Source organism: Scyliorhinus torazame, chromosome 2 (genome assembly GCF_047496885.1).
Source record: "Scyliorhinus torazame isolate Kashiwa2021f chromosome 2, sScyTor2.1, whole genome shotgun sequence".
Classification (NCBI taxonomy): domain Eukaryota; kingdom Metazoa; phylum Chordata; class Chondrichthyes; order Carcharhiniformes; family Scyliorhinidae; genus Scyliorhinus; species Scyliorhinus torazame.
In genome coordinates, this window is record NC_092708.1 from 114,405,703 (window position 1) to 114,419,967 (window position 14,265).

The 14,265-nt window shown below is 45.1% G+C and overlaps 1 protein-coding gene across 3 annotated transcripts in view; it reads right to left on the reverse strand.

Moving 5' to 3' along the window:
- Window positions 1-242: 242 nt before the first annotated feature.
- erich2 (glutamate-rich 2) overlaps window positions 243-14,265 on the reverse strand; it is a 321,595-nt gene continuing 307,572 nt past the window's right edge. For all 3 annotated transcript variants that reach the window (XM_072475841.1, XM_072475840.1, XM_072475842.1), the window contains one exon: window positions 243-2,641. In XM_072475841.1, coding sequence (XP_072331942.1) covers window positions 2,481-2,641 — 161 coding nt within the window. In that variant the 3' untranslated portion in view covers window positions 243-2,480. The remainder of the gene's footprint in view (window positions 2,642-14,265) is intronic.

Sequence of the window (14,265 nt, forward strand, 5' to 3'; positions counted from 1 at the left end):
GATGAGGCCCTTCTTTCTGCCAAGTAACTCTTTCTTGCAAGTAAATTGAAACATTCTGTTCACAATGCAAAAGCATACATCACTGAACGGTCAGATAGTTACTAGTGTTATGTAAATTTCTTGCATAGAAGTGATTAATCTTGAATCAGGAATGTGAATATGATTCTCTTGCCTGATGATTGCAGCAGCAATAACAAATTCCAGAAAATTTAGTACAACACAAGCAATTTCCATAGCATAGGTATTTAAATGCATGAGTTTATTTACACTATACAAGACAGAGTTACATACTTTTTGCCTTCAATATAGGAAAGAGGACATTTGTTCCTGCCAGAATATAAAGCAAATAATCTCTAGCACAGAGACCAGATTTTAGCTTTTGGAAATAAAAAACAGCTTGTATGTTCTTGTTTGAATGAGAAAAATGAGGTGATAACAACATGATAGAATTTATATGCAAATGATTCAATATTGTCACTGTGTACCTAATATCACAGAAAGGAACATTATAGCATGCTAATATAATTCAAGACTGTTAACAACATGAATGATGCAAATTATGTGTATAGTTTCTTTGTATCCAACCAACTTCCCAGTTATTGAAAACTGGAAATGCTTATATTCCAGATCAACAATTATAAACTAAGTTACAACTTTGAAAAACATATTAGTTTGAAAATGATGTATAGGATACAGGGTACATATATTTCAGCTTTCCTAAAAGGTTAATAATCATGATTAATTAATCTTGAAACTTTTAAATTACGTATTTGTAAGTATAACTGGTCAGTAAAATGTGTGCAGAACATTTGTTTTTTGCTAATTTGTGCATTATCACATTACACACATTGTACACATAGACACACACACACATATATATGTATATATAATATATTTATATATATATATATATATATATATATATATGTGTACACACACACATAGATATTTAAATATATCCCTTCTATATTGAATTTCATTTGAATAGTCTCAGTGGAGAAATCACTCAAGGAATTTATTTAGCCAGATTCACCAGGGGAGATAAATTAACATGCACTCAATTGACAGGGCACTAATTGCTGAAATTCCTTGGGTTAATGACTATATCTCTGCTGATATTAATTCAGGTCTTTCACACTGTTGGCCTCAATAATTCCTCCAAGTTGGCTTCCTTGACATTATTAGCTTTCATTGTTCAAATATGTCAAGACAAAACAAAGTAAGAAGTTTTCGAAGAATGACTGCTCTAAATTGAACAGAAATGTTCTAATTTCCTTAATCTCATGTGGTCCCATATTACCTGTGTAATGGATTACTACTTATTTTTCATGGTTAAAATTGACCACATTACATTCATAATAGAAAATGTGTGTGAACCCTGTGTGCATGTGCACATGTATGATTGGAGAGAGAGTGAAAGTGTGCAGATTGGGGAGTGGCTTTTATGTGCTAAGGGATAAATAAGCAGTGAGTTTCTGGAAGAGTGTGTGTTTGGGGAAGGGTACATGTGTGTGGTAGGATGAGGGGCAAATCTGAAAATTGGGACCTTTCAGCATATTCATCAATTGAGCAAACAAACATTCCTATAATGTTTTATCAGTTAAATAATAAACGTTGTTAATTCCACTTAAAGGTTGTGGGAGCTTTTTAGAAGTGGGTTATTAGGGCAACCATTATAGACACGTCTCTCAACGAATTGGAGGCATTTCATAAGTGTTGGAGGTTAGATCTGATTCAACCAAATCTGGATGAATCATGGAAAGTTACGATGCATTCTTTGTTTGTATATTGCAAACTTTAGAAACATCTTATGATTCGCTATTATTCACAAAGAATGCTGCTGTGACTTCAGTGGACTTTGAATATTTTGTAGTTTTGCAATGTAGGGATGATTATTGAAAATAAAATTACGTATACTATCATAAAGCCCAAAAATAAGATTTATCTTGTGATTTGCAAATTGTCTTCCCCTAAAAAGGCATAGTGAGAAAATATTTAATTACGGAAAGCAAATGTATTTGGTGAAGTGGAAGGAATCTACCAAATGACTGAGGCTAAATAACCCTCTAAACCTCACTTCTATGGCGAGGTAACTTATATGTTATATTTGCATTCATTTTAATTCTGTTTAAATTTCTGCAAATAATACACGTAAGGATATCTAGGATGGAAGAAAGACACATGAATTATAGTACATTAAAATAGAATCTTAAACATGATGTGTTGAAAAGAGTCAAGATTGTCTACCAAAATGTAGAGGTAAGAGACATTTTGATACTTAATAAGAAAGACAAAAGAGTTGAAATGTAACAAATCCTTGTTTGATGTTCAATGTTTTTTCTCTAATAATCTAGTGATGCACTTAATTTTATTTTTTAACATGAGTTATTGTAACTGATATTTAAAAGAGGAAATTGGTGGTGAAAATTGCTGCTTTAAGTGAGAATAGTGCGGTGACATACTTTTTATGGAAATTGAAATTATGTAGTTTTTTCACTTCCAGATGAATCATCAGACACCTCATCTGAGCTTTTACTTTCATCACTGTCTTCATTACTGCTATCCTCGCTCTCATCTTCATCACTACTGTCACTCTCAGTACTATCTTCTTCATCATTTTGATCAGTTGATGCAGCTTCATCTAAAAGCAAATTGTTAATTCAGATAGAGTAAGTCAAATGTACACTGATTGGAAACTCACTTTTTTGAATACATTTGCAAAGCTGGGGGCAAAAAGAAAAGTGGACATCACAACACACCCAAAGAATCATATTTAACATGAGAAAGAAGTTGAAACCAAATACTTCTGGAGGCTTGTTAAACAGCTGATTGCCACTTAAAATGCCTCGTAGCATTCAAAGAATGACATTTTGGTTGCTAGCACTTCAACTAATGTCCATTCTTAACAGTGACCAGCTATTTGTGAGCAAACATGAGGTAAATGTTGATTTAAAAAGTTATTTAAAAGGATACCACCATTTCCTGATCACTGTTGCTGTAGTGGTAAAGAGGATCTCTGAAACACATTGGGAAACTTTATGGGATACTTTGTGCCATAATGACAAATGAGCTGAACCCAATGGGAAGGTACAGACATCCAATGCCTGTTGCATTGAAGGCCACAATAGCACTGAATTCCTACACCTCTGGATCATTCCACGGATCTTCTGGAGATATCTGTGGCAGCTCCCACTCTGCAAATGATCACTGCATCAAGGTGGTTCACCAATGCCATAATCAAGAGGGTCAGCCACTACATATCATTTTGTGCCAATCTCGACGGTGAGGTTGGGAGGGCTGTAGGATTCGGAGCCATTGCCAGATTCCCCTAGGTGCAGGGTGTCATCAACTGCACATATATGGCCATCAAGGCTCTCACAAACTAGCACCCGCCATCATAAGGAATGGGATGAAGGGCTTACACTTGCTTAATGCACAACTGGTGTATAGCCATCCCAAATAGATCTTTCAGATCTGTGCAAGGTTCTCAGGAAGCTGTCATGATGTTTTTATTCTAAAGTATTCCCGGGTACCTGATCTTTTCAGGCCTCCCGTGCACCTTCAAGGATGAATATTGGGTGATCAGGGCTATGAAGAATCAGGATAGATATACAGAGAAGGGGTATACCATCTGATATGGTACAATTTGAGTGACTACTGAACAGGCTACAGACTCCTTAAGGTGTGGCACGTGATTCTCCCAAATGAAGACAAAGTGCTCCTGCCAAAGAGAAAAACAGAGTGATTCCCGCTGGCGCATGGAGCGAGGCTCACTGCCATGAAATGGCACTTAGAACTTTTTGTTTTACCAAGATCGGGGTTTTCGTGCCATTCAATGGCACACAGAAAATCAGGGTTTTCACTGGACTGGAGAGAAGCACCTGGATGCTCTCAAGAACAAAGAGACAGCCTCTTTAAAAAAGCTACAGTCTTAGCCTTCGCCTCGCTGATTGCCCGAAGGCGAATTCTGTTGGGGTGGAGGTCGGCTTCTTCGCCCTGTGCCTCGGCGGGGCGGGGTGGGTCCTGTTGGAGTTCCTAACACTCGAGAAAGTAAAGTTTGAGTTGAGGGGGAGGATGGAAAGGTTCTACAACTCATGGGCCTTGTTCTTCATGCACTTTCACGAATTGGATGACATCGAACATTAGGTGGGGGGGGGGGGGGAAGGGTTGGGGATGTAGAAATTAATGATGATTCTTTTTCAGTGGTGTTTTGTATTCAAAATGTTGGGAGCTGTTTGAGGGTGGGTGGGGTGAGGGGATTGCTGGGTAGGGGGTTGCCATTGTATTTGTTGTTATTGTTAATTATTTGTTGTTGTAAATATGATAAAAATGTGAAAAAGGAGAATAAAAATATTTATTTTCAAAAAGCACGATAGCATTGTGGATAGCACAATTGCTTCACAGCTCCAGGGTCCCAGGTTCGATTCCCGGCTTGGGTCACTGTCTGTGTGAAGTCTGCACATTCTCCCCGTGTGTGCATGGGTTTCTTCCGGGTGCTCCAGTTTCCTCCCTCAGTCCAATGATTTGCGGGTTAGGTGGATTGGCCATGATAAATTGCCCATAGTGTCCAAAGTTGCATTTAGTGTTGAGTGGGGTTACTGGGTTATGGGGATAGGGTGGAGGTGTGGATCTTGGGTAGGGTGCTCTTTCCAAGAGCCGGTGCAGACTCGATGGGCCGAATGGCCTCCTTCTGCACTGTAAATTCTATGCTCGGGAATGCGGTGCCCGATCGCTCTGTGACCCTCCCAACACCCCCAACGACCCATCCACAGGTCATGACCCTAAGTTTGAAAATGACTAGATCATGGCTGATCTTCTACCTCAACATCATTTTCCTGCACTATCCCTGTATCTCTTGTTGTTATTGGTGTCTAGCACTTCCGGTGGCGCCCTCGGGGAAGCAGGACGCAGGTCGGATCGCTCCCGCCCGCGATGGGCAAACGGACCTGTTGAACGGACTTTTGCGGGAAGTGGCGACCTGGTTAGGTTGAGGGGACGATAGGGAAGAGGCTTACCCCCCCCTCCAGGGTATGAGCAGCTGGACCAGAAGTGGTCGAGTGGAGCGGCAGGGCTCGAAGCGGGAGCAGCGGGGACCCCAGGCCAGGCGGCGAAACATGGCTGACGGCAGGGACCAGGGAGCGGAGGCTCCCTAGCCAAGGGAGCAGATGGAGTTTTTTAAGAACTGCTTCGCCGAATTGAAGGACACGTTGGACCCAATGAGGGCGGTATTGGACCGAATGGTCGAGGTGCAGGCGGTCCAGGAGAAGGCGCTCAGGGAGGTCGAGGTGAAGCTCTCCAGCCAGGTGGACATGGTGGCGGAGCTGGAGCACGAGGTGGAAGAGCTGAACGCCCGCCAGAGGAAGAAGCAGGAGCAGCTTGAAGAGCTGGGGAACAGAGCCAGGAGGCTGAATTTGAGGATGTGGGTGCATACGTGAAAAGTATGTTCGAGGCGCTGATGGGGCCGGAGGCCTTCCCCCAACCACTAGAGTTGGATGGGGCACATAGAGCCCCAGCAAGGAAGCCCAGGACGGGTGACCGACCGAGGGCCTTGGTGGTCCGCTTTCACCGGCTTGCTGACAGGGAACGTGTGCTGCGATGGGCCAAGGCGGAGAGGAGCAGCAGATGGGAGAATTGTGAGGTGCGCATCTACCAGGACTTGGGAACGGAGCTGGCCAAGAGGCGTGCAGGATTCATCAAGGTAAAGGCAGCCCTCTACAAAAAGGAGGTGAGGTTTGGAATGCTGTATCCTGCGAAGCTTTGGGTTACGTTTGAGGAACTCTACTACTACTTTGAGACACAAGAACAGGTTTGGACTTTTATTAAAGAAAAGAAGCTGGACTTGAACTAACGGGCACCTAGTTTTCTCAGTGCTGTACAGTGACGGCGGTCTGTTAACATAATTTGCTCTGACTCGGTGTGGACATTTATTAAAAGAAGAAGCTGGACTTGACCTAAAGGACTCTGGGCTCTCAGAGCTTTTGTGTGGCGGCGGTTCGTTAAATTACCCTGTACTGTAATGTTCTATCCAAGATTGTTTTCAGCCGGGGCAGAGAGCAGGGGCTGGAGGGCGCATTGTGTAGGGTGTTCTTGGGGGATAGCATCGGGGGGGGTAGAGTGAGGGGCCCTGCAAAGGGGGCCCTGCACTTGGTACCTTTTGGCGGGAGATCGGGGCTCGGAGAGGGGGATGGGCTAGGGGCTGGTTAGGGGACTTGAAAGGGCACGGTGAGATACAATCAGGTTAATGGTGTGTGGGGGGAGGGCCCGAGCACTCGGGTGGTAGACAGACAGGCGCCAAGGACAGGGGTCAGCGTAGGTCAGGGGGGCCCAGGGAGAGTAGGAGGGCTAGGGCCAAGCGCAGGGCTGACCTGGCAGGTCGGGCCTCGGGGGGTAGGGGAGGTTGGGAGAGGGCAGCCGGGAAGGAGAACAGAGAAGACTTAAGTGGGCAAGGGGGGGTGTCTAGGGATCCCCCGGGGTAGAAGGTCGCTTGCAGACTCTCAGGGAATAGCGCAGGAAACTGACAGCAGCGGCACCTGAGGGTGGGGGGGGTGGGTTAGAGGCACGTTAGTTTAGTTGAACATGTGGGGCAGGGCAAACAGAGCTGACAGGGGAAGTGCTTTATTAACATGTTTATTCTTTCCCAGTTTGTTTTCTCTATGTTAAAGCTCTTTGCAGAGGGCCTGTTTTCTCTCTGGAAATGTTACAAATTTGTTTTAAATAAAAAATTTCAACAAAAAAAAAGTTATTGGTGTCTAGAAATCTATTGCTCTCTGCTTTGCACATACTCAATAACTGAGCCTTCACAGCCACCTGGGGTAGAGAATTCCAAAGATTCACTGCCCTTTGACTGAAGAAATCCCTCTTCATCTTGGTCCCAAATGTTCTATCTCTTATTTTGAGATTATGTCCCCTGGTTGTAAACCTCCCAACTGAGTAGATGGAGGCGACTTTCCTGCATCCACCCTGCAAAAATTTTGAATGCTTTAATGAGGTCACCTCTCATTCTTCTAAACTCAGTCTTTTCAATATTTCCTCATGGGATAATCCCATCATTCTAAAGATTAGTCTGATAAACGTTTGTTGCACTGTCCCTATGGCCAGTATATATTTTCTTAAATAAGGAGACCAAAACTGCACACAATACTCCTGGTATGGTCTCACCAAGGATCTATACGAATGCAGCGAGACTTCCTTACTCCCATACTCAAATCCCTTTGCAATAAATGCTAACGTATCATTTGCCTTCCTAATTGCTTGCTGCAGCTGCATGTTAGCTTTAAGTGACTTTTGAGCAAGAACACCCAGGTTTCTTTGGACATCAACATTCCCCAATCTCTCTGCATTTAAGAAATAATCTGTATTTCTGCTTTTTCTACCAAAGTGTGAAACTTCATATTTGTTCACAGTATATGCCGTCTGCCATGTTCTCAGTCCCACTGGACTAATCTGTCTTAATCTCCTTGAAGCTTCTTTGCACCCTCCTCAACTCACATTCCCACCAAGTTTTGTGTCATCAGCAAACTTGGAAATACCAAATTTGGTCCCCACTTCCAAATTATTGATGTAGATTGTGAACAGCTGGAGCTCAAGCACTATACCTTGCAGTAACCCACTAATTACAGCCTGCCAACCTGACAGTTACTTGTTTATCTCTACTCTGTTTTCTACCTGTTATCTAATCATCAATCCATGCCAGTATATTGTCCCAATCCCAGGAGCTCTAATTTTTATTATTAATCTCTTGTGTGGGACCTTATCAAAAGCTTTTTGAAGATACAAACAAATCACATCCACTGGCTTTCCCTTATCTATTATAGTAGTAACATCCTTAAAAATCTCTAATAGGTTTGTGAAAGATCAACCCTCTTCCAAACCATGCTCTTTAATAAAATCGTGTGCCTCTTCAGAAGTAAAATAATGCTCCTTTTCCTTTCAAGTCACCCAACGTTTAACCGGGCACAGCACGCCAAATCAAACCTTATTTTGGAGGAGTACTGCCTTGGACCGATTAAAGCCAGCCCGGCGCTTGGCCAGGTCAGCACCAATGTCTTGGTATATTCAGATCCACTGGCCCTCAGTCTTTGTTATCCTCATCCACCTCAAGATCTGCTTCTTCACCTGGAATCGGTGCATTCTCCCTATCACCACCCTTGGTAGCTCCCCTGCTCTCGGACTCTGCCTTTAAGATCGATGTGCCCAATCCACCTTCGGGGCCTTCTAACAGACCCCTCTCTTCCACCAGTTTTGCCAACATCTTTTACGCATAGGCCATGGCACCCGTTCCCTCCACCCGCTCTGGCACGCCGACACTGCAAAGATTCTGCCACCTGGATCGCTTCTCCTGGTCGTCTATTTTGAGCTCCTTGCAGTCAGTTGCCAGTATCGCCACCTCTGCCTCAATTTGATCATTGTAGTCAGTGACCGCCCTTTCCACTTCTTGGATAGGTGCACCTTGCAACTCCAGATGCCTTCTCCACACTCTCCATGGCACCACAAAGAGGGGTAACCGGTCTCTCAATTGTCTTCGACAATCTCTAGCCGATGCTGCCAAAGCTCTCCTTTAATCAGCCCCACCAATTGCTCTTCTGGCATGGGGTGGATGACAACGGTGCCCCTGCCATGTCTACTGCAACTGCACCATGCAGACCCTCCACCTCCAACACTGTTGCCTTATACGACTTCTATTGGGTGTAGTAACCCGCCGACATTCCAGCTCAGAGGAGAATTCATGCCCCTACCCCCCACTTATTTCACAAATTGTCCGACCAAAGAGCGCATTAATTGGGCAGAAAGGGCCAAAACCAAAACCTTTGAGCAGGAGCTACCCTGTCTGCATCAGCACATGCCTGACAGCGGAAGTCCTGAACTATATCACTTTCAAACTTCAGGTAAAATCCCAACATATTATGGTCACTCTTCCCTAAAGACTCTGATACAAAACCATTATTAATTAGCCTTTTCTAATTGCACAATATTAGTCTAAAATAGCCCATTCTCTAATTGGTTGCTTGAGATACTGCTTTAGAAAACCATCACATATACACTCCAGGAATCCGTCCTCCTTACCATCAGTGCTAATTGGGCTTACCCAGTCTTTTTGTAGATTGAAATCCCCTATGATTACTGTGTTACCTTTGTTACATGCACCTCTAACTTTCTGATTTATACCATGTCCTACATTACCACTATTATTTGGTGGCCTATAAACAACTCCTACCAAATTTTGTTGCCCCTTGTTGTTCCTTACTTTCACCCAAATTGATAATACATCATCATCTGCCAATCTAAGATCCTTTCTCATTAATGTACTGATCTCATCCTTTATTAACAGTGTGACCCCACCTCCTTTATCTTTCTGCCTATCCTTCCGAAATACTGAATACCCTGAACCTTTAGTTTCCAGTCTTGGCTATGTGTGGTCCCAGCAGTCGGGAACCTGCGTGCCGGCTGCAGTGTGCAGTGTCACCACACTCGTCCGGGATCTGTGCCGCTGGCCGGGGGGGCTGCTGCTAGGGCTGGGGGGAGTGATGGGTGGCAAGGGGTGGGCTGTGGGGTCAGGGTGGGCGGGTTAGGGTTCTAGCATCGTCGGCGCCATGTTTCGCGTCGCGGCCAGTGCAGCTCATCAGCCCTGCGCATGGGCGCCCCGGGACCCGGCGATTCTCCATCTGTTTTCCACGCAATCCACGTGTGTTCCACGCAGTGCCGGTGCTAACCCCTCACCGGTACCTGAAACGATAAGGAAAGTGCTCCAATTAGCACCGGTACCTGAAAGGGTGAGGGGTTCACGCCAATTTTCCCATCGTGAATCACCCGCGGATTCTCCATTTGCGCCGGCACTTAGCCTCAGAGACGGGGAATTCAGCCCAGAAACTTTTACACTGGCTCTAGAAAATAAAATACCGATTACTAGCATGAGCGGGGACTCAGTGAAAGAGCGCGAGGAGTGTGGCGGAGACTCAGTGAAAGAGCGCGAGAGCGGCGGGGACACAGGGTAAAAGAGCGCGAGGGAGCGGCGGAGACACAGGATAAAAGAGCGCGAGGAGAGCGGCGGGGACACAGGATAAAAGAGCGCGAGGAGAGCGGCGGGGACACAGCTGCCGGGGAAGCGGCCTTCAGATTTTCGCCGGGAGCAGTGGCCAGTGGTCTGTCCGGAAGGTAAGTTTTCTTCTTTAAAAACTTACCTTGAAGAGTGGCATCACAGCAAAGCAGTGACCTGATTGGCTGGTAAGGAAAGTAGCTGGGAGAAATTTAACTCTTCGTGTGTTGGTAAGTATTGTGATTGGTAAGTAAAATCTTTATTCCTTTCACTTATTTATTATTTGATATATTTGTAATCAGTTAAGGTAAAGTGTAAAAATGGCAGGAGATCCCAGACCAGTGTTATGCTCCTCGTGCTCAATGTGGGAGTTCAGGGACGCGGCCGATGCCCCGGACTCCTTCATGTGCGGGAAGTGTGTCCAGCTGCAGCTCCTGTTAGACCGCATGACAGCTCTGGAGCTGTGGATGGACTCACTTTGGAGCATCCGCGATGCTGAGGAGGTCGTGGACAGCACGTTCAGTGAGTTGGTCACATAGCAGATTAGGATTGGTGAGGGAGACGGGGAATGGGTGCCCAAAAGGCAGAGAAAGAGCAGGAAGGCAGTGCAGGTGTCCCCTGTGGTCATCTCCCTCCAAAACAGCTATACCATTTTGGATACTGTTGGGGGAGATGACTCACCAGGGGAAGGCAGTAGTAGCCAAGCTCATGGCACCGTGGCTGGCTCTGCTGCACAGAAGGGCGGGAAAAAGACTGGCAGGGATATAGTCATAGGGGATTCAATCGTAAGGGAAGTAGACAGGCTTTTCTGTGGTCGTAAACGAGACTCCCGAATGGTATGTTGCCTCCCGGGTGCATGGGTCGACGATGTCTCAGATCGGCTGCAGGACATACTGAAGGGGGAGGGTGAACAACCAGTTGTCGTGGTGCATATAGGCACCAACGATATAGGTAAAAAATGGGATGCGGTCCTACAATCAGAATTTAGGGAGTTAGGAGATAAGTTAAAAAGTAGGACCTCAAAGGTAGTAATCTCAGGATTGATACCAGTGCCACGAGACAGTCAGAGTAGAAATTCAAGAATAGTCAGAATGAATACGTGGCTTGAGAGATGGTGCAGGAGGGAGGGGTTCAGATTTTTGGGACATTGGAACCGGTTCTGGGGGCAGTGGGACCATTACAAATCGGATGGTCTACACCTGGGCAGGACTGGAACCAATGTCCTAGGGGGTGCTTTTGCTAACACTGTTGGGGCAGTTTTAAACTAATGTGGCAGGGGGATGGGAACCAGATTAGGAAGTTAGAGGTCAGTAAAGAGGCAGCAACTAAAGCCAGTAAGGTACTAGATAATAAACTCAATGTGACTAAGGGGAAGAGTAGACAGGGATGAGATGATGAATGCAAAGGGACAGGTGGTCTGAGGTGCATTTGGTTCAATGTGAGAAGTGTAGCAGGTAAGGCAGATGAACCTAGGGCTTGGATTAGTACCTGGGAATATGATGTTATTGGTATTACTGAGACTTGGTTGAGGGAAGGGCAAGACTGGCAACTAAATATCCCAGCGTATAGATGCTTCAGGAGGGATAGAGAGGGAGGTAAAAGGGATGGAGGAGTTGGATTACTGGTCAGAGATGATATCACAGCTGTGATTAAGGAGGGCACGATGGAGGATTCGAGCACTGAGGCAATATGGGTAGAGCTAAGAAATAGGAAGGGTGTAGTAACATTGTTGGGACTTTACTACAGGCCTCCCAAAAGCGAGCGTGAAGTAGAGGTACAAATATGTAGACAGATTATAGAAAAATGTAGGAGCAATAGGGTGGTTGTGATGGGAGATTTTAACTTCCCCAACATTGAATGGGGCTCATGTAGTGTTGGAGGCGTAGATGGAGCAGAATTTGTAAGGAGCATCCAGGAGAGTTTTTTAGAGCAATATGTAAATAGTCCAACTCGGGAAGGGGCCATACTGGACCTGGTATTGGGGAATGATCCCGGCCAGGTGGTTGAAGTTTCAGTCGGTGATTACTTTGGGAATAGTGATCACAATTCCGTAAGATTTAGAATATTCATGAGAGTGGTCCTAAAGGAAGAGTGGTAAATTGGGGAAAAGCCAAGTATAACAAAATTCGTGAGGAGCTAGGGAATGTGGATTGGGAGCAGCTGTTTAAGAGTAACTTCACATTTGAAATGTGGGAGTCTTTTAAGGAAAGGTTGATTAGAGTGCAGGACAGACATGTCCCTGTGAAAATGAGGGATAGAAATGGCAAGATGAGGGAACCATGGATGACGGGTGGAATTGTGAGACTAGCTAAGATGAAAAAGGAAGCATACATAAGATCTAGGCATTTAAAACTGATGAAGCTTTGGAGGAATATCGGGAAAGTAGGACAAATTTCAAACGCGCAATAAAGGGGGCTAAAAGGGGTCATGAAATATTTTTGGCTAACAGGGTTAAGGAAAATCCCAAAGCCTTTTATTTGTATCTAAGGAGCAAGAGGGTAACTAGGGAAAGGATTGGCCCACTCAAAGACAAAAGAGGGAATTTATCGCTTGGAGTCAGAAGAAATGGGTGAGATTCTTAATGAGTACTTGAAATGAAATGAAAATCGCTTATAGTCACAAGTAGGCTTCAAATGAAGTTACTGTGAAAAGCCCCTGGTCGCCACATTCCGGCGCCTGTTCGGGGAGGCTGATACGGGAATTGAACCGTGCTGCTGGCCTGCCTTGGTCTGCTTTCAAAGCTAGCGATTTAGCCCTGTGCTAAACCAGCCCAATTCCCTGGATTGACCTCCATCTGCCATTTCTCTGCCCAACTCTTCAATCTATCTATATTTTGCTGTATTCTCTGACAGTCCTCCTCGCTATCTGCAACTCCATCAATCTTAGTATCATCTGCAAACTTGCTAATCAGACCACCTATACCTTCGGCAGATCATTTATGTATGTCACAAACAACAGTGGTCCGAGCACGGAGCTTTGCACGGAGTTGGAGCTTTGCATCGGTATTCACCAAGGAGAGGGACATGACGGTTGTTGAGGCTAGGGATGGATGTTTAAATACTCTAGTTCAAGTCGGCATAAGGAAGGGGGCAGTTTTGGGTATTCTAAAAGGCATTAAGGTGGACAAGTCCCCAGGTCCGGATGGGATCTATCCCAGGTGACTGAGGGAAGCGAGGGATGAAATAGCTGGAGCCTTAACAGATATCTTTGTAGCATCCTTGAGCACGGGTGAGGTCCCGGAGGACTAGAGAATTGCTAATGTTGTCCCTTTGATTAAGAAGGGTAGCAGGGATAATCCAGGGAATTATAGACCTGTGAGCTTGGCGTCAGTGGTAGGCAAACTGTTGGAGAAGATACTGAGGGATAGAATCTATTCACATTTGGAAGAGAATAGACTTATCAGTGATCGGCAGCATGGTTTTGTGTAGGGAAGGTCATGTCTTACAAACCTAATCAAATTCTTTGAGGAAGTGACAAAGTTAATTGATGAGGGAAGGGCTGTAGATGTCATATACATGGACATCAGTAAGGCGTTTGAGAATGTTTCCCATGGCAGGTTGGTGGCAAAAGTGAAGTTGTATGGGGTTCAGGGTGTACTAGCTAGATGGATAAAGAACTGGCTGGGCAACAGGAGACAGAGAGTAGTGGTGGAAGGGAGTGTCTCAAAATGGAGAAAGGTGACTAGTGGTGTTCTACAGGGATCCGTGCTCGGACCACTGTTGTTTGTGATATACATAAATAATCTGCCAAAGGTATAGGTGGTCTGATTAGCAAGTTTGCAGATGATACTAAGATTGATGGAGTTGCAGATAGCGAGGAGGACTGTCAGAGAATACAGCAAAATATAGATAGATTGGAGAGTTGGGCAGAGAAATGGCAGATGGAGTTCAATCCAGGCAAATGCGAGGTGATGCATTTTGGAAGATCTAATTCAAGAGCGGACTATACGGTCAATGGAAGAGTCCTGGGGAAAATTGATGTACAGAGAGATCTGGGAGTTCAGGTCCATTGTACCCTGAAGGTGGCAATGCAGGTCGATAGAGTGGTTAAGAAGGCATACAGCATGCTTGCCTTCATCGGACGGGGTATTGAGTACAAGAGTCGGCAGGTCATGTTACAGTTGTATAGAATTTGGTTTGGCCACATTTGGAATACTGCGTGCAGTTCTGGTCGCCACATTACCAGAAGGATGAGGATGCTTTAGAGAGGGTGCAGAGGAGGTTCACCAGGAT